The sequence below is a fragment of the Pseudophryne corroboree genome, chromosome 6, assembly GCF_028390025.1.
Source record: "Pseudophryne corroboree isolate aPseCor3 chromosome 6, aPseCor3.hap2, whole genome shotgun sequence".
In the NCBI taxonomy this organism is placed as follows: domain Eukaryota; kingdom Metazoa; phylum Chordata; class Amphibia; order Anura; family Myobatrachidae; genus Pseudophryne; species Pseudophryne corroboree.
Window position 1 is genome coordinate 473,439,137 of NC_086449.1, and position 25,396 is coordinate 473,464,532.

The window sequence follows — 25,396 nt, forward strand, 5'->3', positions numbered from 1 at the left end:
GTAGACCCGGCAAAATACCCATTGTAATGGCCGCATGTGATGTCATGCAGGCGTCCCCGAAAACGGCTTGGACCCGCGCTCGTTTTTAACGCTATGCCCCCACAATGCCGCATTACCTCCCCTGCCTGTCAATCAGGCAGAGGCATTTGCATCAATGCGATGCGATCGCATCTCCCGGGCCCACACACGCGCAGAACAGGCCTTGCGCGTTTGCACAGCCCTGAAGAATCGAGTAAATGCAATTGCATCGCATTACCTATCAATACTGAAGGCTGGGTACACACTTGGCGATACACATAAGATGCGACACGCTCAAGTGAAAAGATATCAGACATATACACTGAACAACATTGTAAACGATATCGTCAGTGACGGCATCCACCCACATCCAAGTGCATGCAGTCTTGTCCAATTTCTTTAGATTTCAAGAATGGAACTAAAGATATTGGACTTCGTTAACGACCTGTGGGAGCGGGCATCGTTAATGATATAGGTGATGTGAACAAGATATCGTCCGATCCACTGGTTTAGACGATATATCGTATGCATATCGTGAGGTGTGTACCCAGACTAGGTCTTGCATTGGGTGGTATTCAGTATGCTGTTTGTTGGGATCCCGGCGCACAGTATAGCGGTGCCGGAATCCCGACACCTGGCATACCGACACCTATTCTCCCTCTTGGGGGTCCACGATCCCTCTGGAGGGAGAATTGTGTGGCTCATTTGTGCTTGCCCCGCTGTCGGCAAGCCGGCGGTCGGGATCCTGGCGCCGGTATGCTGGGCACCAGGAACCCGGACGCCGGCAACTCATACCACACCCCTTGCATTGCCTATATAACGTAAAGGCCCATACACACTGGACATTTTTTTCCATTGATTCGAGCGATAACGATGGTTTTGGGTGATCAATTACTCAAATAGTCTAGTGTGCACACAGCGAACGATGAACAATGTGCACACCCACGCTCATTTGAAGCAGGTTATCAGTCTTCCATGAATGCTGCTCAATCTCCTCAATCCCATCAGAGCAGTATGTTCGCCGTTCATACAATCGCTCAACACACTGCGCGAGCCGCCGCCGAGCTGCCCGACCGCCGATACGGCAGATGGGCGACCCGGTGGCTGGGGGGGAGTGAAATTTCTTCACTCCCCCCATCACTCGGTTCCATAGCAGTGCATGCTAATATGGACGAGATTGTCCATATTGGCCCGCATGCACAAGCGACGGGGCACCAACGATGAACGAGCGTGGGGCCGCGCATCGTTCATCATTGGTGCCTACACACTGAAAGATATGAACGACAATAAACGAGATTGTTCATATCTTTCAGTAATATCGCCAAGTGTGTAGGGCCTATATGTGTACACTCAATCTAATCAGTCAGGGAAAATCACTCATCTTCCAAATTGTCCATCTTTCAAGTCTTCTAGTGTGTATGGGCTTTTATATCACCGCTGGCATGGTCGCGCAAATACGTACACGCCTACAGTATGTACAGTATAACTAAAAGCAAATACAGAAGACTAGTACAGACAGAACACAACAAGAACTGCTTTACGGGAAACAGGAACCGTGTCACGCTGCCCTAGGGTTTGCCCCGCCTCCGCTCGGCAACGTCACCAGCGCGATACCACTGCACGGCAGGGAGCGCTGGGAGCGGCGTTACGTGTTGCCAGCGTGGGTCAGTGTGATAGGGAGGCGGTGGAGATGGCGGCGGTCAGGTACCATGCGGTTCCGGGAGGTGGAGAGAGCAGTGACAGCGACGATGCCTGGGAGATCGGGGATCCCCGAGACCAGAAGGAGGTAAGCCGCGGGCGGGCAGGCAGTAGTGAGCGCTGTATAGTGGCAGTGATTTAGGAGCGGCCTGTAGTGTCGGTGTGCCGCTCACTGTATGCACACAGGCTGTCAGTGATCACGTACAGGACGCCAGATTCGGCTGTTCCTAATAAATGTATCGTATATCCTACAGTCAGACCCATAACGTCACATTGGCTCCCAGCTTGCACTGTGTAGTCTGTCTTCCTGTTATTGCTCATCAATGGAAGGCCACACCTGTACATGGGGGTCATTCCAAGTTGATTGCTAGCTAAAAATGTTCGCTGCGCAGCGATGTTGCAAAAAAAGTCACTTCTGCGAATGCGCAACGTACTTTCACAACGGACTAAGGGGTCTATTCATGTAGAAAACGAAAACAGAATTGCTACTTATCACTATACATCGCATCGCTTCGATGCGATGTATAGCTGTGATAAGTAGCAATTCATGTATACTTACCCTTCCGACGATGCGCTGCGGTGTCTGGGGCTCCTGCGTTGAGGTCATCTCCAGCGGTCCTTCCCAGCGATGCGCGGGGTCCAGCGGCGGGTCCCTTTGCGCAGGGTGTTGACCTCCCGGCCGGCCACAGTGGTTGCTGGGAGGTCGGGGGGCGGAGCAAGCGCGAGGTGCAGAGCAGCGATGAGCTTCCCTGCCGTCTCCGCAGTACAGTTCAGGTTACGCCGTCCTGAGATGGCGAACCTGAACTCCATGGAGAAGCGGAAAGCAGAGCTTTCCGCACCTTCATGAATCGCACTCACCATACAAAGGTATGGTGATGCGATTCAGCCACAGAGCGGGGGTACCGCTGGGGAAGTCAGGGACTTCTCCACGGTAACCCGCTCTGTGAATTGCGGTAAGCAGAGAAAAGCCCTGTTTAACGCAAAACAGGGCTTTTCTCTGCTGCATGAATAGACCCCTAAGTATTTTTACACAAAGTCTAGCGAAGCTTTTCAGTCGCAATGGCAGCCGCAGAGTGATTGACATGAAGTGGGCGTTTCTGGGTGTCAACATACCGTTTTCAGGGAGTGCTCGAAAAAACGCAGTCGTGCCAGGGAAAATGCAGGCGTGGCTGGGCGAACGCAGGGAGTGTTTGTAACGTCAAATCCAGAACTGAACAGTCTGAAGTGATCGCAAGCGCTGAGTAGGTCTGGAGCTACTCTGAAACTGCACAATTTTTTTTTTGTTGTAGCCACTCTGCGATCCTTTCGTTCACACTTCTGCTAAGCTAAGATACACTCCCAGAGGGCGGCAGCATAGCGTTTGCACGGCTGCTAAAAACTGCTAGCGAGTGATCAACTCGGAATGACACCCATGGTCACTTCAGCCAGCGTATGAATGTGTGTGTGCCCCTGGCCTGTGGTCCCCATGTGCAGTAATTATGTGTTGCCTAAAATTATTAAAATATTCTTAGCTTTGGCTGCCTGGCTTCTGAATTGTATTTTGTTACCCCTGTATGTCCTCCCACTCTGCTCCATGAGATTTGAATAATTTTTCTCTATCGTCCTAGTGGATGCTGGGGTTCCTGAAAGGACCATGGGGAATAGCGGCTCCGCAGGAGACAGGGCACAAAAAGTAAAGCTTTAGGATCAGGTGGTGTGCACTGGCTCCTCCCCCTATGACCCTCCTCCAAGCCTCAGTTAGATTTTTGTGCCCGGCCGAGAAGGGTGCAATCTAGGTGGCTCTCCTAAAGAGCTGCTTAGAAAAGTTTAGCTTAGGTTTTTTATTTTACAGTGAGTCCTGCTGGCAACAGGATCACTGCAACGAGGGACTTAGGGGAGAAGAAGTGAACTCACCTGCGTGCAGGATGGATTGGCTTCTTTGGCTACTGGACATTAGCTCCAGAGGGACGATCACAGGTACAGCCTGGATGGTCACCGGAGCCTCGCCGCCGGCCCCCTTGCAGATGCTGAAACAAGAAGAAGGTCCAGAATCGGCGGCATGAAGACTCCTCAGTCTTCTTAAGGTAGCGCACAGCACTGCAGCTGTGCGCCATTTCCTCTCAGCACACTTCACACGGCAGTCACTGAGGGTGCAGGGCGCTGGGAGGGGGGCGCCCTGGGAGGCAATGAAAACCTATTTTTGGCTAAAAATACCTCACATATAGCCTCCGGGGGCTATATGGAGATATTTAACCCCTGCCAGAATCCGTTAAGAGCGGGAGACGAGGCCGCCGAAAAAGGGGCGGGGCCTATCTCCTCAGCACACAGCGCCATTTTCCCTCACAGAAAGGCTGGAGGGAAGGCTCCCAGGCTCTCCCCTGCACTGCACTACAGAAACAGGGTTAAAACAGAGAGGGGGGGCACTAATTTGGCGTTAGAAATATATAAAAAAGATGCTATAAGGGAAAACACTTATATAAGGTTGTCCCTATATAATTATAGCGTTTTTGGTGTGTGCTGGCAAACTCTCCCTCTCTCTCCAAAGGGCTAGTAGGTCCTGTCCTCTATCAGAGCATTCCCTGTGTGTGTGCTGTGTGTCGGTACGTGTGTGTCGACATGTATGAGGACGATGTTGGTGAAGAGGCGGAGCAATTGCCTGTAATGGTGATGTCACTCTCTAGGGAGTCGACACCGGAATGGATGGCTTATTTAGGGAATTACGTGATAATGTCAACACGCGCCAAGTCGGTTGACGACATGAGACGGCCGACAAACAATTGTTACCGGTCCAGACGTCTCAAAAACACCGTCAGGGGTTTTAAAACGCCCGTTTACTTTAGTCGGTCGACACAGACACAGACAGGGACACTGAATCCAGTGTCGACGGTGAATAAACAAACGTATTCCTTATTAGGGCCACACGTTAAGGGCAATGAAGGAGGTGTTACATATTTCTGATACTACAAGTACCACAAAAGAGGGTATTATGTGGGATGTGAAAAAACTACCGTAGTTTTTCCTGAATCAGATAAATTAAATGAAGTGTGTGATGATGCGTGGGTTCCCCCCGATAGAAAATATGGGCGGTATACCCTTTCCCGCCAGAAGTTAGGGCGCGTTGGGAAACACCCCTTAGGGTGGATAAGGCGCTCACACGCTTATCAGAACAAGTGGCGGTACCGTCTATAGATAGGGCCGTCCTCAAGGAGCCAGCTGACAGGAGGCTGGAAAAATATCATAAAAAGTATATACACACATACTGGTGTTATACTGCGACCAGCGATCGCCTCAGCCTGGATGTGCAGAGCTGGGGTGGCTTGGTCGGATTCCCTGACTAAAAATATTGATACCCTTGACAGGGACAGTATTTTATTGACTATAGAGCATTTAAAGGATGCATTTCTATATATGCGAGATGCACAGAGGGATATTTGCACTCTGGCATCAAGAGTAAGTGCGATGTCCATATCTGCCAGAAGATGTTTATGGACACGACAGTGGTCAGGTGATGCAGATTCCAAACGGCACAAAGGTGTATTGCCGTATAAAGGAAGAGGAGTTATTTGGGGTCGGTCCATCGGACCTGGTGGCCACGGCAACTGCTGGAAAATCCACAGTTTTTACCCTAAGTCACATCTCTGCAGAAAAAGACACCGTCTTTTCAGCTTCAGTCCTTTCGTCCCTATAAGAGTCATATCTGCCCAGGGATAGAGGAAAGGGAAGAAGACTGCAGCAGGCAGCCCATTCCCAGGAACAGAAGCGTTCCACCGCTTCTGACAAGCTCTCAGCATGACGCTGAGACCGTATAGGACCCCTGGATCCTACAAGTAGTATCCCAGGGGTACAGATTGGAATGCCGAGACGTTTCCCCTGCGCAGGCTCCTGAAGTCTGCTTTACCAAGGTCTCCCTCCGACAAGGAGGCAGTATGGGAAACAATTCACGAGCTGTATTCCCAGCAGGTGATAATTAAATTACCCCTCCTACAACAAGAAAAGGGGTATTATTCCACACTATATTGTGGTACTGAAGCCAGAAGGCTAGGTGAGACCTATTCTAAATCTAAAAAAAAATTTGAACACTTACAAAGGTTCAAATCAAGATGGAGTCACTCAGAGCAGTGATAACGAACCGGGAAGAAGGGGACTATCTGGTGTCCCGAGACATCAGAGATGCTTACCTCCATGTCCCAAATTTGCCCTTATCACTAAGGGTACCTCAGGTTCGTGGTACAGAACTGTCACTATCAGTTTCAGACGCTGCCGTTTGGATTGTCCACGGCACCCCGGGTCTTTACCAAGGTAATGGCCGAAATGATGGTTCTTTTTCGAAGAAAAGGCGTCTTAATTATCCCTTACTTGGACGATCTCCTGATAAGGGCAAAGTCCAGGGAACAGTTGGAGGTCGGAGTAGCACTATCTCGGATACTGTTACAACAGCAGGGGTGGATTCTAAATATTCCAAAATCGCAGCTGATCCCGACAACAAGTCTCCTGTGCTTAGGGATGATTCTGGACACAGTCCAGAAAAAGGTGTTTCTCCCGGAAGAGAAAGCCAGGGAGTTATCCGAGCTAGTCAGGAACCTCCTAAAATCAGTGCATCATTGCACAAGGGCCATGGTAAAAAAAATGGTGACTTCCTTCGAAGCAATTCCAGTCGGCAGATTTCATGCAAGAACTTTTCAGTGGGATCTGCTGGACAAATGGTCCGGATCGCATCTTCAGATGCATCAGCGGATAACCCTATATCCAAGGACAAGGGTGTCTCTCCTGTGGTGGTTACAGAGTGCTCATCTTCTAGAGGGCCGCAGATTCGGCATTCAGTTTTGGATGTTGGTGACCACGGAGGCCAGCCCGAGAGGCTGGGGAGCAGTCACACAAGGAAAAAATTTCCAGGGAGTGTGATCAAGTCTGGAGACTTTTCTCCACATAAATATAGCTAAGGGTAAATTTATAATGCTCTAAGCTTAGCAAGACCTCTGCTTCAAGGTCAGCCGGTATTGATCCAGTGGGATAAAACATCACGGCAGTCGCCCACGTAAATAGACAGGGCGGCACAAGAAGCAGGAGGGCAGTGGCAAAAACTGCAAGGACTTTTCGCTGGGCGGAAAATCATGTGATAGCACTGTCAGCAGTGTTTCATTCCGGGAATGGAAACTGGGAAGCAGACTTCCTCAGTAGGCACGACCTCCACCCGGCAGAGTGGGAACTTCATGGGGAAGTTTTCCACATGATTGTAAACCGTTGGGAATTACCAAAGGTGGACATGATGGCGTCCCGTCTGAACAAAAAACGGGACAGGTATTGCGCCAGGTTAAGAGACCCTCAGGCAATAGCTGTGGACGTTCTGGTAACACCGTGGGTGTACCAGTCGGTGTATGTGTTCCATCCTCTGCTTTTCATACCTAAGGTACTGAGAATTATAAGACGTAGAGGAGTAAGAACTATACTCATGGCTCCGGATTGGCCAAGAAGGACTTGGTACCCGGAACTTCAAGAGATGCTCACAGAGGACTTATGGCCTCTGCCGCTAAGAAGGGACTTGTTTCAGCAAGTACCATGTCTGTTCCAAGACTTACCGCAGCTGCGTTTGACGGCATGGCGGTGGAACGCCGGATCCTAAGGGAAAAGGCATTCAGGAAGAGGTCATTCCTACCCTGGTCAAAGCCAGAAAGGAGGTGACCGCACAACATTATCACCACATGTGGCGAAAATATGTTGAGTGGTGTGAGGCCAGGAAGGCCCCACGAAGAAATTTCAACTCGGTCGATTCCTGCATTTCCTGCAAACAGGAGTGTCTATGGGCCTCAAATTGGGGTCCATTAAGGTTCAAATTTCGGCCCTGTCGATTTTTCTTCCAGAAAGAATTGGCTTCAGTTCCTGAAGTCCAGAAGTTTGTCAAGGGAGTATTGCATATACAACCCCCTTTTGTGCCTCCAGTGGCACTGTGGGATCTCAACGTAGTTCTGGGATTCCTCAAAACACATTGGTTTAAAACCAGTCAAATCTGTGGATTTGAAGCATCTCACATGAAAAGTGAACATGCTCTTGGACCTGGCCTGGACCAGGCGAGTGTCAAATTGGTGGTTTTTTTCTCAAAAAAGCCCATATCTGTTTGTCCATTCGGACAGGGCAGAGCTGCGGACTCGTCCCCAGTTCTCTCCCTAAGGTGGTGTCCGTGTTTCACCTGAACCAGCTTATTGTGGTGTCTTGCGCCTACTAGGGACTTGGAGGACTCCAAGTTGCTAGATGTGGTCAGGGCCCTGAAAATATAGGTTCCAGGACGGCTGGAGTCAGGAAAACTGACTTGCTGTTATCCTGTATGCACCCAACAAACTGGGTGCTCTTGCTTTTAAGCAGACTTTTGCTAGTTGGATGTGTAATACAATTCAGCTTGCACATTCTGTGGCAGGCCTGCCACAGCCAAAATATGTAAATGCCCATTCCACAAGGAAGGTGGGCTCATCTTGGGCGGCTGCCCGAGGGGTCTCGGCTTTACAACTTTGCCGAGCGGCTATTTAGTCAGGGGCAAACACGTTTGTAAAATCCTACAAATTTGATACCCTGGCTAAGGAGGACCTGGAGTTCTCTCATTCGGTGCTGCAGAGTCATCCGCACTCTCCCGCCCGTTTGGGAGCTTTGGTATAATCCCCATGGTCCTTTCAGGAACCCCAGCATCCACTAGGACGATAGAGAAAATAAGAATTTACTTACCGATAATTCTATTTCTCGGAGTCCGTAGTGGATGCTGGGCGCCCATCCCAAGTGCGGATTATCTGCATTACTTGTACATAGTTACAAAAATCGGGTTATTATTTGTTGTGAGCCATCTTTTCAGAGGCTCCGCTGTTATACTGTTAACTGGGTTCAGATCACAGGTTGTACAGTGTGATTGGTGTGGCTGGTATGAGTCTTACCCGGGATTCATAAATCCTTCCTTATTGTGTACGCTCGTCCGGGCACAGTATCCTAACTGAGGCTTGGAGGAGGGTCATAGGGGGAGGAGCCAGTGCACACCACCTGATCCTAAAGCTTTACTTTTTGTGCCCTGTCTCCTGCGGAGCCGCTATTCCCCATGGTCCTTTCAGGAACCCCAGCATCCACTACGGACTCCGAGAAATAGAATTATCGGTAAGTAAATTCTTATTATATCTTTAAACTTCCTAGTTTACCCATCTGTATTACTAAATTAAGATGCATACACCAAGCTGTGATCACTGCACAAACAAAGTGTGCCTGGGTGTATGAGGCCATAGCCATGTGTGGTAGAACATTACCAGTAACCAAGAATAATATCTACTGTTGGTGCAGGGTGCTGACCAGTGATGAGGGCATATTTACGCTTTAGACATGATGTACTGTATCACTAGTTCCAGGGACAGTTCTAGACCTTGTGGGGCCCTGGGCGAAAGTTTCCTTTGGCGCCCCCTACACACACACACACACACACACACACACACACACACACACACACACACACACACACACACACACACACACACACACACACACACTCTGGTTAGTGGGCTTCATAGGGAAAGGGCATAGCCTCAGCATAGTACCGCTTCACATTACACCGCACAGTAGTGTCCGTCAGTCACATTACAACGTACCCCTTATACCATGTTAGAACCCCTTACACACATTACACCACGGTAGAGCAGAGCCCCTTATACACGTTACGCCAGGTAGACCCTTATACACATTGCACCAGGTAGATCCTTACACACAGTGCGACAGGCAGCCCCTTAGACACATTGCACCAGGTAAACCCTTATACACATTGCACTTATTAAGTGCCCCCTATGCAGTGCCCTCATTAGTAGTGCCCCCAGTGGTAATGCCTCCATGTAGATGTGCCCCCTACTAGCACCGCTTATACACACAAACAAAACCCCCAAAACAACACACATTACTCACCAGCCCCGCTCCTGCTTCCCGAACCGCTGCTGCTCTGTCTCTGGCCGCCCATTCCTCGGATCTATAGGCGTCTCTCCCAGAGTGCTGCAAAGACACTACAGGGCAATTAGGACCTCTAGCGTCTGATTGGTGCTGGCTGCAGCGGGCGCCTGCTGCAGCTGGGATGCAGGATGTGGGTGGGCCGGGCGCCTGCGGGGTGGCTGCACCCGCCCGGCTTGCCCGTGCCTAAAACCGCTCCTGACTACAGTACATCTGCTTTAGATGTACATCACATCACGTATGAAATGTTACCCTTCAAAATGTAAATATGCCCTCCTCACTGTCCGCACCTGGAGCGAGCACTGCATCTGCTCAACTATGTAACAAATGCTGGTTAAATGTCTAATGTGTTAAGAGCTGTGACGTTATGGGGTCTATTACATTTGTTAGTTTAGGATCTGTTGTCCGTAAGAAAACAAAGTTAAAACAGTTCTTGCTTTTCTGTTCTAGTTTTATTATTCCAGTTACTGTGACACTTGTAAAGCTGGGCATACACAGTCAGATAAAATGCCTGCCAGACCCAGAGACGACCTTTTATCTGACAGCCTCACACCCAGCAGATATCTTGCTTGTACACTGTGGGATTACATCGGTCAGATAATTCTATAGTATATACACAGCATAAACAATTAAAGTGGATGAAAATAATTTAGGTTTCCTCCATGTAATAGAGATAAAGATGAGTGATAGGCCACTATCTCTGTTAAGCCCCATACACACTGGGCAACATCCCCTGATGAGCGACTAGCGCTATATATCGCTGAACGCTATATTGTTCAGAGGTATATCACACACTGAATAATATCATTCAGTGACATCATTCCCTGAACATGCAGCTCAACAATGTAGAAGTTGAGCTGCATCATTCATATCGTCCAGTGTTATTACCCAGTGTGTGCAGGGCTTTATACCTAAATCAAACATCTATAGATTTGTATTTGTATTGTATTTCTATTGTATTTGTATTGCCATTTGTAGCAGTGTTTTGGAAGCAAATTGTTTAATCAACTAATGTCATTTTTATGGAGCATAGGGCCTCATTAGCAGCGATGTGTCCTTTTCTGAATCGGGCCCTAATTTACAGAACACTGCAGTTCAGTTAATTGTTCAGCTAGTTTATTGATAGTAAAAGAAATGGTTTGTATAGTTAATTACTGTGGTTTAAGCTAAATGTCATCCTCTAGCCCTTGTTTTCCCTTAATCATGTACCCTTTGAAAGGGTCCAGTTTGTGTGAAATCCCATGTTGCCTTTCTGGGGTGAAGGTCAGATGTATCCCTCATTGGGGTCGATTCTATTCGGCAACTTAAGAATAGCGCCGGGAATTAGCTCCCGACGCTATTCAATTCAGCTCCAGTTAAGTCGGCGATGTCCCGTTCTCACAGAAGGGTTTTGGATCCTGCACCGACCTAGATTCAAAGTACACACGTAATCATAAAGGGGCCAGGAATGGACAATAATTATTGGAAATTCCTATCTGTCCGTATGGCGGTGCGCCCAGAGTCACGAAAAGGAAAGCAATTGTATATGTACAAGGAGAAAAGTATGACTCTTGTTTGGGCGCACTCTTATTAAATTATCTAAGTGATAGTCGATAAGTGATGTGCCTAAAAATTGATAACGTAGTCTTTTAATTCTGCTCTTTAAAATACATGAGAACTCAACAAGACAAATTACACATAAGTAGCCATTGATATGTCTTATGGGAAGTATTTCTCCCCAAAAAATTGTAAAATGTTCAGATCTTAATTATGCCTGGATAATTGCATATCGGAAGATAGCTACATCTTAAGCTGCTTCCGTCTGCCAAAGATCTGTACAAACTGTGTTTGTATTAATGCGGCCCTGAATAGGGTTAGGTTCGTGAGTGGAAGAGCCCACACACTAATGAACAATTCTAATAGTTTGCCACTATTGTAGATAAATAGATTGTGACGGATAAAGGTTCAGGAGGTAGTAGGATTGAGTATAAGTGGTGATGCTGCTGTTGGTGTTGTTTCTATAGGGAAGGGAGTCTTCCTACTTCACCGGGTATTCCCTAGCAGTCGCCTGTCTAGGTACTGACCCAGCCCACCTCCGTTTAGCTTCCAAGATCGGACGAGATTGGGCGTGAACGTAGGGGTATGGTCGTAGAAATAACTGACCCTATACCACCAATGAGAGTGCACCGAAGCAGAAGGATTGGTTCCTCCTCAAGAAAGAATATAGGATGATAGGACTGTGTTGAGAAGAAATACCGCAGTAAGGTAGGTGTGAATCTGCTGTCCACGTTAGACTGGCGAGATGCGTCCCCTAGGGGGACACGCTCACCAGAATCGTGGATGAGAGTTCACAGAAGGAAGAAAAGCAAGAAAATGGTTAAGGGGTAGAGGAGATAGTGGAATGAAAAATTGAATTGATTGTTGCAAGTTCCTTTCGGTCACCTATGTTTTTTTATATTACTGATGGATCCTAGTATCTGTGACTGATGACCAGGCAGGTACCAAGAGGAAAAAGAAATGGTAAATGTAATAAAGATGACCATAAACATACGTTTGAATTCTTGTAATTGGTGCCAATTCCCTGAGTGTGGTACAGCGTTACTGGTGCATAACGGACCCTAGTCGTATTTTATAGCCAAAGAACTTGTGTGATACACTAAAATACCTTCAAGGTCACTAGTGACAGTGGCAAAGTATATTACTGTCAAAAACAGTTGTTGCTATTTTTGACATGAGATAATGTGTGAGACAAATGGATTGTCACCCACGAAACAATCCCCTAGGTGACATGCCCTCAGAGGAACAAGGCATAATACACACGGTTTGAAACTGCCTAGGGCAGTTCTACAATAGTGGCAAACTATTAGAATTGTTAATTAGTGTGTGGGCTCTTCCACTCACGAACCTAACCCTATTCAGGGCCGCATTAATACAAACACAGTTTGTACAGATCTTTGGCAGACGGAAGCAGCTTAAGATGTAGCTATCTTCCGATATGCAATTATCCAGGCATAATTAAGATCTGAACATTTTACAATTTTTTGGGGAGAAATACTTCCCATAAGACATATCAATGGCTACTTATGTGTAATTTGTCTTGTTGAGTTCTCATGTATTTTAAAGAGCAGAATTAAAAGACTACGTTATCAATTTTTAGGCACATCACTTATCGACTATCACTTAGATAATTTAATAAGAGTGCGCCCAAACAAGAGTCATACTTTTCTCCTTGTACATATACAATTGATGTCCCGTTCTCGCCGACTAAACAGGTTGAATTGTCGGGAGAATGGGCATTCTCAGACTTAACTCCCCGGCGCGAGGTAGCACTTTTGTCGGGTTTCTTCTCTCATCCCCCGGGGATGAGAGAAGAATTCCCGACAATTGCGGGGCACTAGCAGCTGAATTGAATAGCGTCGAGAGCTAATTCCCGGCGCTATTCTTAAGTTGCCGAATAGAATCGACCCCATTGAAGGGCTACACTTGTGTGTAATTGCGTTCCCCTTGTATATGTATAAAAAAAAAATATCAAAACAACCTGCACCCACAGGACTGCAGCTTAGTTCATGCTCGGGTGCACCACTCCTTCAAATACTCAAAACGCTATAGATGAGTGGTCCACCCAATATTTGCGCTTATTAGTTGGACCACTCATCTAAAGTGCGGAGCACTGAGAAATTATCATTTAGAAGAGGACATTAAGACCTCCAATGAATAAAGTGGCATGGACTTTAATGGAACAGTAATCAGTGCTCTAACATGCGTTCCTCAAGGCACCCCAACGGGTCAGGTGCAACTTTTTGCAGGGTAGTTTAAGTACAATCCATGCTTGCTCCCCTACACTAGGCATTCCCAACCTCTGTCCTTTGACAATGAACCATTTGCTTACAAATGGTCATACACCATTTGAGACGATAAAGATTTCCCTTGAATGTCCCGTGCAGCAGAATGAACGATATAGAGCATACACATTGAATGATATAGTGAACACTATTGTTTAGTGACGTCACCCCTCCCATCCCTGGACATGCAGTCATGAAATATATAACATAAATTTGACTGCACGCTCAGTTGATATATCTTTATCGTGCATATCGTCCACTAATGTTGTCTAGTGTGTATGTACCTTATGATTATCTGTCCAATCTTTCTGGTTGGAACAAAATCTGGTACAGTACTGTACAGTATGAGATCAAATGAAAATGAACCATTTGCTTTCAAAAATTGGCATTCGGATAAATTGGTTAAATCAAATGGATTTAACCAATTTGTCTGAACATGATTTCCAGACCTTATTAGAAACGTATTTCTCTAACGTCCTAGTGGATGCTGGGGACTCCGTAAGGACCATGGGGAATAGACGGGCTCCGCAGGAGACTGGGCACTCTAAGAAAGAATTAGTACTGCTGGTGTGCACTGGCTCCTCCCTCTATGCCCCTCCTCCAGACCTCAGTTAGAATCTGTGCCCGGAAGGAGCTGGGTGCATTTTAGTGAGCTCTCCTGAGCTTGCTATTAAGAAAGTATTTTAGTTAGGTTTTTTTATTTTCAGAGAGCTTCTGCTGGCAACAGACTCTCTGCTACGTGGGACTGAGGGGAGAGAAGCAAACCTACTAACTGCTGCTAGGTTGCGCTTCTTAGGCTACTGGACACCATTAGCTCCAGAGGGATCGAACACAGGAACTTAACCTTGGTCGTCCGTTCCCGGAGCCGCGCCGCCGTCCCCCTCGCAGAGCCAGAAGACGGAAGCCGGCGGGTGAAGCAAGAAGACGTCAAAATCGGCGGCAGAAGACTCCTGTCTTCATATGAGGTAGCGCACAGCACTGCAGCTGTGCGCCATTGCTCCCACACTAACCCACACACTCCGGTCACTGTAGGGTGCAGGGCGCAGGGGGGGGCGCCCTGGGCAGCAATTGAGTACCTCCTGGCAAAAAGCAGCATATATACAGCTGGGCACTGTATATATGCATGAGCCCCCGCCATTTTTTACATAAAATCGCGGGACAGAAGCCCGCCGCTGAGGGGGCGGGGCTTCTTCCTCAGCACTCACCAGCGCCATTTTCTCTGACGTCCTAGTGGATGCTGGGTACTCCGTAAGGACCATGGGGAATAGACGGGCTCCGCAGGAGACTGGGCACTCTAAAAGAAAGATTAAGTACTATCTGGTGTGCACTGGCTCCTCCCTCTATGCCCCTACTCCAGACCTCAGTTAGAATCTGTGCCCAGCCAGAGCTGGATGCACTCTAGGGGCTCTCCTAAGCTTCCTAGAAAGAAGGTTTTTTATTTTCAGTGAGATCTGCTGGCAACAGACTCACTGCTACGTGGGACTTAGGGGAGAGAAGCAAACCTACCTGCTTGCAGCTAGCTTGTGCTTCTAGGCTACTGGATACCATTAGCTCCAGAGGGATCGAACACAGGGCCCGACCTCGATCGTCTGTTCCCAGAGCCGCGCCGCCGTCCCCCTTGCAGAGCCAGAAGACGGAAGAAACCGGAGAAAATCGGCGGCTGAAGACTCCGGTCTTCAATAAGGTAGCGCACAGCACTGCAGCTGTGCGCCATTGCTCCCACAGCACACCACACGCTCCGGTCACTGGTGGGTGCAGGGCGCTGGGGGGGGGGGGGCGCCCTGGGCTGCAATTAATATACCTTTTGGCACAAAACAGCACATAATACAGTGTATAACACTGTATATGTGCAAATACCCCCGCCATTAATATTATAAAAAGCGGGAAAAGCCCGCCGCTGAAGGGGCGGGGCTATCTTCCTCAGCACAGCCAGCGCCATTTTCTCTTCACAGCTCCGCTGGAAGGACGCTCCCCAGGCTCTCCCCTGCAGTATACAACTACAGAAAGGGTAAAAAAGAGAGAAGGGGCACATAAATTGAGGCGCAAAATTGTGATATAAGCAGCTATAGGGGGAAAATTCACTTGTGTATAGTGTATATCCCTCTGTTATATAGCGCTCTGGTGTGTGCTGGCATACTCTCTCTCTGTCTCCCCAAAGGACTTTGTGGGGTCCTGTCCTCAGTCAGAGCATTCCCTGTGTGTGTGTGCGCGGTGTGTCGGTACGGCTGTGTCGACATGTTTGATGAGGACGCTTACGTGGAGGCGGAGCAGGTGCCGATAAGTGTGATGTCGCCCCCTGCGGGGCCGACACCTGAGTGGATGGATAGGTGGAAGGTATTAACAGACAGTGTCAACTCCTTGCATAAAAGATTCGATGACGCAGCTTTGGGACAGCCGGCATCTCAGCCCGCGCCTGCCCAGGCATCTCGGAGGCCGTCGGGGGCTCAAAAACGCCCGCTACCTCAGATGGCAGACACAGATGTCGACACGGAGTCTGACTCCAGTGTCGACGAGGATGAGACAAATATACAATCCACTAGGGCCATCCGATGCATGATTACGGCAATGAAAAATGTGTTGCACATTTCTGACATTAACCCGGTTACCACAAAAAAGGGTATTATGTTTGGGGAGAAAAAGCAGCCAGTGACTTTTCCCCCATCTGATGAGTTAAATGAATTGTGTGAAGAAGAGTGGGGTTCCCCAGATAAGAAACTAGTAATTTGTAAGCGGTTACTAATGGCGTACCCTTTCCCGCCAATGGATAGGTTACGCTGGGAGACATCCCCTAAGGTGGACAAGGCGCTCACACGCTTATCAAAAAAGGTGGCACTGCCTTCTCAGGATACGGCCGCCTTAAAGGAGCCTGCAGATAGAAAGCAGGAGGCTATCCTGAAGTCTGTATATACACACTCTGGTACTATACTGAGACCTGCTATTGCTTTAGCATGGATGTGTAGTGCTGCAGCAGCGTGGTCTGATTCCCTGTCTGATAACATTGATTCCCTTGACAGGGACACTATATTGCTAACCATAGAGCATATTAAAGACGTAGTCTTATATATGAGAGATGCACAGAGGGACATTTGCCGGCTGGCATCTAGAATTAATGCAATGTCCATTTCTGCCCGGAGAGTATTATGGACTCGGCAGTGGACAGGTGATGCTGATTCTAAAAGGCACATGGAAATTTTGCCTTATAAGGGTGAGGAATTGTTTGGGGACGGTCTTTCAGACCTCGTATCCACAGCTACAGCTGGGAAGTCGACTTTTTTACCTCAGGTTCCCTCACAGCCTAAGAAAGCACCGTATTATCAAGTACAGTCCTTTCGGCCTCAGAAAGGCAAGCGGGTTAGAGGCGCGTCCTTTCTGCCCAGAGGCAGGGGTAGAGGGAAAAAGCTGCACCATACAGCCTGTTCCCAGGAACAAAAATCCTCCCCTGCTTCCACTAAGTCCACCGCATGACGCTGGGGCTCCACATGTGGAGCCAGGTGCGGTGGGGGCCCGTCTCCGGAACTTCAGCGACCAGTGGGTTCGCTCACAGGTGGATCTCTGGGTTCTACAAGTGGTATCTCAGGGATACAAGCTGGAGTTCGAGACGTCTCCCCCTCGCCGTTACCTCAAATCAGCCTTGCCAGCTACTCCCCAGGACAGGGAGGTAGTACTGGCGGCAATTCACAAACTGTACCTCCAGCAGGTGATAATCAAAGTTCCTCTTCTTCAACAGGGACGGGGTTACTATTCCACAATGTTTGTGGTACCGAAACCAGACTGTTCGGTGAGACCCATTCTAAATTTAAAATACTTGAACACTTATATAAGGAAGTTCAAGTTCAAAATGGAATCGCTCAGGGCGGTTATTGCAAGCCTGGAAGAGGGGGATTACATGGTATCACTGGACATCAAGGATGCTTACCTACATGTCCCCATTTACCCACCTCACCAGGTGTACCTCCGTTTTGTGGTACAGGACTGCCATTACCAATTCCAGACGTTGCCGTTTGGTCTGTCCACGGCACCGAGGGTATTTACCAAAGTAATGGCCGAAATTTATGATACTCCTTCGAAAGAAGGGAGTTATAATTATCCCGTACTTGGACGATCTCCTTATAAAGGCGAGGTCCATGGAGCAGTTGTTGGTCGGAGTAGCACTGTCTCAGGAAGTGCTACAACAGCACGGCTGGATTCTGAATATCCCAAAGTCGCAGCTGGTTCCTACGACGCGTTTGCTGTTCCTGGGTATGATTCTGGACACAGAACAGAAGAAGGTGTTTCTCCCGGAGGAGAAGGCCAAGGAGTTGTCATCTCTGGTCAGAGACCTCCTGATACCAAAACAGGTGTCGGTGCATCACTGCACGCGAGTCCTGGGAAAGATGGTAGCTTCTTACGAAGCAATTCCCTTCGGCAGGTTCCATGCAAGGATCTTTCAGTGGGATCTGTTAGACAAGTGGTCCGGATCGCATCTTCAGATGCATCGGCTGATCACCCTGTCCCCGAGGGCCAGGGTGTCTCTGCTGTGGTGGCTGCAGAGTGCTCATCTTCTCGGGGGCCGCAGATTCGGCATACAGGACTGGGTCCTGGTGACCACGGATGCAAGCCTCCGAGGTTGGGGGGCAGTCACTCAGGGAAGAAACTTCCAAGGACAATGGTCGAGTCAGGAAGCTTCCCTGCACATAAATATTCTGGAACTAAGGGCCATTTACAATGCCATAAGTCAGGCAAAACCCCTGCTTCAAAACCAGCCGGTGCTGATTCAGTCAGACAACATCACGGCGGTCGCCCATGTAAACCGACAGGGCGGCACAAGAAGCAGGATGGCGATGGCAGAAGCCACAAGGATTCTCCGATGGGCGGAAAATCACGTGATAGCACTGTCAGCAGTGTTCATTCCGGGAGTGGACAACTGGGAAGCAGACTTCCTCAGCAGGCACGACCTCCACCCGGGAGATTGGGGACTTCATCCAGAAGTCTTCCAGCTGATTGTAAATCGTTGGGAAAGGCCACAGGTGGACATGATGGCGTCCCGCCTCAACAAAAAGCTAAAAAGATATTGCGCCAGGTCAAGGGACCCTCAGGCGATAGCTGTGGACGCTCTAGTGACACCGTGGGTGTACCAGTCGGTTTATGTGTTCCCTCCTCTTCCTCTCATACCAAAGGTACTGAGGATAATAAGAATGAGAGGAGTAAGAACTATACTCATCGTTCCGGATTGGCCAAGAAGGACTTGGTACCCGGAACTACAAGAAATGATCTCAGAGGACCCTTGGCCTCTGCCGCTCCGACAGGACCTGCTACAGCAGGGGCCCTGTCTGTTCCAAGACTTACCGCGGCTGCGTTTGACGGCATGGCGGTTGAACGCCGGATCCTGATGGAAAAGGGCATTCCGGTTGAAGTCATTCCTACGCTGATTAAAGCTAGGAAGGATGTGACAGCCAAACATTATCACCGCATATGGCGAAAATATGTTGCTTGGTGTGAGGCTATGAAGGCCCCAACAGAAGAATTTCAGCTGGGTCGATTTCTGCACTTCCTACAGTCAGGAGTGACTATGGGCCTAAAATTGGGATCCATTAAAGTCCAGATTTCGGCCCTGTCTATTTTCTTTCAAAAAGAACTGGCTTCACTGCCTTAAGTTCAGACGTTTGTTAAGGGAGTGCTGCATATTCAGCCCCCTTTTGTGCCTCCAGTAGCACCTTGGGATCTCAACGTTGTGTTGGATTTCCTAAAATCACATTGGTTTGAGCCACTGCAGACCGTGGAGTTGAAATATCTCACGTGGAAAGTGGTCATGCTTTTGGCCTTGGCTTCGGCTAGGCGTGTGTCAGAATTGGCGGCTTTGTCATGTAAAAGCCCCTATCTGATCTTCCATATGGACAGGGCAGAATTGAGGACTCGTCCCCAATTTCTCCCTAAGGTGGTATCAGCGTTTCATTTGAACCAACCTATTGTGGTGCCTGCGGCTACTCGGGACTTGGAGGCTTCCAAGTTGCTGGATGTAGTCCGGGCCCTGAAAATCTATGTTTCCAGGACGACTAGAGTCAGAAAAACTGACTCGCTGTTTATCCTGCATGCACCCAACAAGCTGGGTGCTCCTGCTTCAAAGCAGACTATTGCTCGCTGGATCTGTAGCACGATTCAACTTGCACATTCTGCGGCTGGACTGCCGCATCCTAAATCAGTCAAAGCCCATTCCACGAGGAAGGTGGGCTCTTCTTGGGCGGCTGCCCGAGGGGTCTCGGCTTTACAACTTTGCCGAGCTGCTACCTGGTCGGGATCAAACACGTTTGCAAAGTTCTACAAGTTTGATACCCTGGCTGAGGAGGACCTTGAGTTTGCTCATTCGGTGCTGCAGAGTCATCCGCACTCTCCCGCCCGTTTGGGAGCTTTGGTATAATCCCCATGGTCCTTACGGAGTACCCAGCATCCACTAGGACGTCAGAGAAAATAAGATTTTACTCACCGGTAAATCTATTTCTCGTAGTCCGTAGTGGATGCTGGGAGCCCGTCCCAAGTCCGGGATTCTGCAATACTTGTATATAGTTATTGCTTAATAAAGGGTTATGTTATGTTGGCATCCATTGTTTGATGCTCTGTTGTTGTTCATACTGTTAACTGGGTATGTTATCACGAGTTATACGGTGTGGCTGGTATGAGTCTTACCCTGGATTCCAAAATCCTTTCCTTGTAATGTCAGCTCTTCCGGGCACAGTTTCCTTAACTGAGGTCTGGAGGAGGGGCATAGAGGGAGGAGCCAGTGCACACCAGTAGTACTAATTCTTTCTTGGAGTGCCCAGTCTCCTGCGGAGCCCGTCTATTCCCCATGGTCCTTACGGAGTCCCCAGCATCCACTACGGACTACGAGAAATAGATTTACCGGTGAGTAAAATCTCATTTTTTTTCTCTTGTGTCCTTGAGGATGCTGGGGACTCCAAAAGGACCATGGGGTATAGACGGATCCGCAGGAGCTTGGGCACACTATAAAGACTTAAACTGGGTGTGAACTGGCTCCTCCCTCTATGCCCCTCCTCCAGACCTCAGTTAGACTTTGTGCCCAGGAGTGAATGGACGCACACTAGGGGAGCTCTACTGAGTTTCTCTAAAAGACTTTGTTAGGTTTTTTTATTTTCAGTAGACCTGCTGGCTACAGGCTCCCTGCAGCGTGGGAGTGAGGGGAGAGAAGCAGGACCTACTTCTTCTTAGTTCAAGGGTCTGCTTCTCGGCTACTGGACACCATTAGCTCCAGAGGGTTCGATCACTTGGTGCGCCTAGCTGCTTGTTCCCAGAGCCGCGCCGTCAACCCCCTCGTAGAAGCCAGAAGAAAGAAGCTGGGTGAGTATGTGAAGAACAGAAGACTTCAGTGACGGCAGAAGACTTCAGTAACGGAGGTACAGCGGTCGCGCTGCGCTCCATGCTCCCACACACAACAGCACTCTCAGGGTGCAGGGCTTTGGGGGGTGGGAGCGCCCCTGGGCAGCAAGTTACTGTTTTCTTGATAGGGCTGGCAGTGAAAGCATTTTCGGTGCCTTGGCACCGTGTCTCATACCCCCGCCAGCATGCTACAGCGCGCTGCGCGCCATTTATCCCCCGCCGCCGGCTTACACGGGTGCAGGGCGCTGGGGGGGGGGAGCGCCCTGGGCAGCAAGTTACAGGTTTTTGTTTAAAGCACTGTAATTTAGTGCAGTTGAGGTGCCGGGGCTCCGTGTCCCAGACCCCCGCCAGCAGGTTATAGCGCACTACGCGCCATTTCTCCAGCGCCGCCGGCTTCCATGGGTGCAGGGCGCTGGGGGGGGAGCGCCCTGGGCGGCAGTTACTGAGGGCTGTTTTCACCGGGTAAAGGTGCATACGATGCCCCGGACGCCGCTGCCGATACCCCCGCCATCTGCTTGCTGCGGGCGCGCTACGCGCCGGTGCTCCCACACGCTGAATGGTCTGCTTGGGTGCAGGGAGCATGGGGCGCCCTGAGCAGCATTAGGTTCCTATGGTATATAGTGTATTTAAATTATATATAATGCAAGACCGGTATATATATAATTTAATGGGGCTATAGCGCGCCGAGGGGGGCGGGGCTTAGCCCTCACACATACAGGGTCAGCGTCAGTTTCTCTCTGTCCCCGCCAAGAAGTATGTAATGCACAAACATGGAGGGGGCACAGTGTTTTAGTGTTATGTACACACATATAACACTAGTTGAGTTAAGAATGAGCCTGAAATTATTCTTGTATGTATTTTCTGTGTGCTCCCTGTCAGATATACCCATTTTAGTACACTTGTGTCGACAGGCGTGAGTGTTCTGTTATAAACACCTATGGGGTTCACTGTCTGCATCGCCGACGCACGTGGGTACTTGCTACAACATAAAAAGTAACTATTATAACAATGGTATGTGGGTGACCCTGTCGGCACCAACTGTTGTCACCGGGGGTAACAGGACATGCTGTATCTGACATATACCTGTGTATATACAGTTCTACGTTACTTTCCTCGGACCCCTTGGGGTCGCAAGACGGAAATTTTGCCTGGTTACTATTCCCTGCTGTCGACGAATACTGGGGTTTTCTGTCGACTATAATGTTTTCCTGGTAGATCCACAAATTGGGCTTTTCAGTACATGGTCATACACGTTCAGAACACATTAATGTCACTGGGGACCAGAAGGCTCAGGACAATCCTATTTATTTATTTATTTATTTATTTATTTATATATATATATATATATATATATATATATATATATATATATATATATATATTTAGGATTTGTGGCTAAATGTGTATTACAATATGTATATTCATATGATGATTTATGATGAATACTGGTGTAATAGTATTCCTTCTCATGTTCTGGTCGCTCTGTTGATAAAGCTCTAGGTCGGCTGTTTCTCACACCCTCTCCAGAAGTCCGAAGGGTTATTCTTTTTCCGTCACGGAAGGAATATTGTGAAAGTTAACGACTGTCGACACAGGGCCATGTCTCAACGGATCGTATTCAGAAAAGCTAAGTGATATGATTATTTTTCTGTGCTGTGGGCCTTTGGCATTACAGGCACATGAGGGAGTGTTTGTGTTCGGTAAGTCATAAAATAGATTTACCCTAAAGAGAGAAGGGAGGTTCCTTATGTTGGATCCTCTCTATAAATTTGCGGCAGGCTGCCGTATGTATACAGGTAGGGTGGCCGAGGGACTGCTGAGGCTAACTCCGAGAGTTACTGGAGTTTTTCCCTGGGATGGTGTACCGCTGGTTGGGGGGATGCCTCAGTTCAGCCAATCTCGGTGGATATTCCTGGTAAGTCTAACTTCGGGAGTTAGATTCCCTGGCAACAATTGGTGACGCATTCTTTTGAGGGATGCAGTCATTTTAATCCGTTAAATACAGTTTTTGTTTTTGCCCTTTCTGTACAGCCTGTGAAAGGTGAAAAGGTAAGAGTTCTGCAGCCTTGTTAGGTTCGCAGATGGGGATGTCGTTTCTATTTCTACCACATACACCACATGTCGCAGAGTCTATGTGGGGGGACCCCGCTCCGGTGAGGTCTCAGTTACTACTTTCAGTTAGTCCACGAATAGACTAGGACCGGTGAGTTATTTATAGAATCCAAAAGGGGACATTCTGGAATAAAGATGTTTCCCCTCACTGGTTTTCTAATGGATTTTGCCGTTTCCCCTCTGGAAGGGGAGGTAGTACGCAATGCCGTACCAGGGGTCCGTCAGGTTCAGGGCCTTGTCCTCCTGTCCCGGTTATATAAAAAAAAAAAAAAAAAGAAAGTTTACATGCATTGTTCTGCGCATTCAGATTACCTGGAGGGATAGCCAGGATTGTCTTGGCCATTTCACTGGAGTGATGGTAGTATGATAGTTTTCTTTCGATAGTAGGAGCCATTGTTATTCTGTACTGAGATGTTCGCCTGATTGAGGCGAGGCCAAGAAACATGTGGTGCAGATCGTTGTTTCTCTCTGACTGTTTTCAACACGGGGATGGGCTGCTGTTCCCAACGGCGCAGATGTCGGAGGTAGTATCTGGGTAGATACTGAACGGTTGAGGTTCTGTGTTTTCCTGTGGAAAAGAGGTCTGAGGATCCTGAGTCGGATCAGATTTGTAGTGCCACTCCATCAATATGTTCCGTTGATGAAAAAGTTGGGTGCGGCCTAAGAGGCCTTTTCGGTGAGCAGGTTGAATGCCAGAGTGGTTTTCATGGGACCTGTTGGGAATGTGGTCCGGGTCTCACCGGCACATGCACCGGAATATAGTTCTAATGGCCCGGATATCACTCCTGTGGTGTCTGCTCAGTTCTCGCCTCCTAGAGGGTCGAAGGTTCGGGATCCAGGATTAGATCCTGGTGTCCATGTATGCAGATCTCCGAGGCTGGAGAGCAGCCCTTACATGGGAAGTATTTCCGGAGGAAAAGGTCAAGCTGCTAAGCTTGTCTACATTAAGCTTTCAAGAATTAAGAGCGGTTTTCAACGAACATATTCTTCGCGATCTGCCCGTGTTAATTCTGTCGGACGACTTGACAGCAGTGGCGGAAGTAAGTCGCTAGGACGGAACAAGGAACAAAGCGGCAATGGCAGAAGCTGAGATAGTTTGCAGCGGAGTGGAAAGACTGGTAAACGTTATATTAGCAGTCTTTGTTCCGGACGTAAACGAAGGAGAAATAGATTTCCTCTACAGACGCACTCTCCATCCGGGAGAAAGACTGTCGTCATCGAGAAGTTTCACAGAAGTGACAAGTCTTTGAGGAGTGTCTCAATTGGGCATGTTGGCGTCTCGCCTCAACGAGAGACCTCAGGAATAGGATTCCAGGTCAAAGATCACTCAAGCTATAGCAGTGGACGACCTCGTGACACCTTGGGTGTTTTCAGTCGGTATATGTATCCCCTCCGTTTTCACTCTGCTGAAGGTGATAAACGTAAGAAGAACGGAGGGTCCGGCGATCCTCATTGTTCCGGTCTGGCCAAGCAGAGCTTGGTATACAGTTCTTCAAGATTTGTTCATATAAGATCCCTGGCCTCTTCCTCTACGGGAGGAACTGTTACATCAAGATCCGGAAGTGTATCAGGACTTACCGCGGCTGCGTTTGAAGGCGTGGCGGTTGAACGCCATTTCCTAGTCTGAATGGGTATTCCCAGTGAGATCATTTCCACACTTCTTCAGGCTAGTAAAGAACGGCAAAGCCTTCCCACCGTATTTGGGTTTCAGGGCAGTTTTGGCCTTATGAATTTTCTTTAAATAAATAAATAAAAAGAATTGGCCACCTTTCCGGAAGTTCAGACTTTCGTGAAAGGAGTACTGCACATCCAACCTCCATTTGTGCCCCTATTGGCACAGTGGGATCTTGACGTGGTGTTGCGCTTCTTGTGTCTCACTGATGGGAACCTTTTATTAAAGGTTGTGGTAAATTTTCTTTTTTGGAGAGTGGTCATGCGTTTGCTCTTTGGGAGACTGCGAGGCGGAAGTAGCGGCTTTGTCTCACAAGAGTCCCTGTTTGATCTTCTAAGTGGATCGTTTTGAGAACTCGGATAGTAGTTCTGCCGAAAAGGGTTTTCGGGGTTTATCAAAAATCTGCCTATTTTGATGCCTGTGGTAACTTCAGCATTGGCTGATTCAAAGTGTTTCGATGTAGTCAGGGCTTTGAAGATTTATGTCGACAATTGGGCTCAGTTTGGGGTACCAGAGGCTCTGGTTGTCCGGTATGCTCCCAGCGTGCTTTGGGCGCCTGCGTCTCTGCAGTCTGTTACACGCTGGATCTGTGATACGATTCGGCGTGTTAGTTCTACGGCTGGATTGCCGTCACCGAAGTCAGGGGAGACCCATTCTACTAGGTAGGTGGGCTCTTTTCTCTTACGTCCTAGAGGATGCTGGGGACTCCGTAAGGACCATGGGGTATAGACGGGCTCCGCAGGAGACATGGGCACTATAGAGAACTTTTAGT

At 48.6% G+C, this 25,396-nt stretch overlaps 1 protein-coding gene and 1 pseudogene across 4 annotated transcripts in view; one reads left to right on the forward strand and one right to left on the reverse strand.

Annotated features, from left to right (window-relative positions):
• Nucleotides 1-1,539: 1,539 nt before the first annotated feature.
• ASZ1 (ankyrin repeat, SAM and basic leucine zipper domain containing 1) overlaps nt 1,540-25,396 on the forward strand; it is a 508,155-nt gene continuing 484,298 nt past the window's right edge. For 3 of the 4 annotated variants that reach the window (XM_063930476.1, XM_063930477.1, XM_063930478.1), the window contains exon 1: nt 1,541-1,804. In XM_063930476.1, the coding sequence (XP_063786546.1) occupies nt 1,709-1,804 (96 nt within the window). In that variant the 5' untranslated portion in view covers nt 1,541-1,708. Of the gene's footprint in view, nt 1,805-25,396 lie in introns of all 4 variants that reach the window. The other variant, XM_063930479.1, reaches the window with a different exon arrangement.
• On the reverse strand, nt 11,666-11,784 carry LOC134937502 (5S ribosomal RNA; annotated as a pseudogene).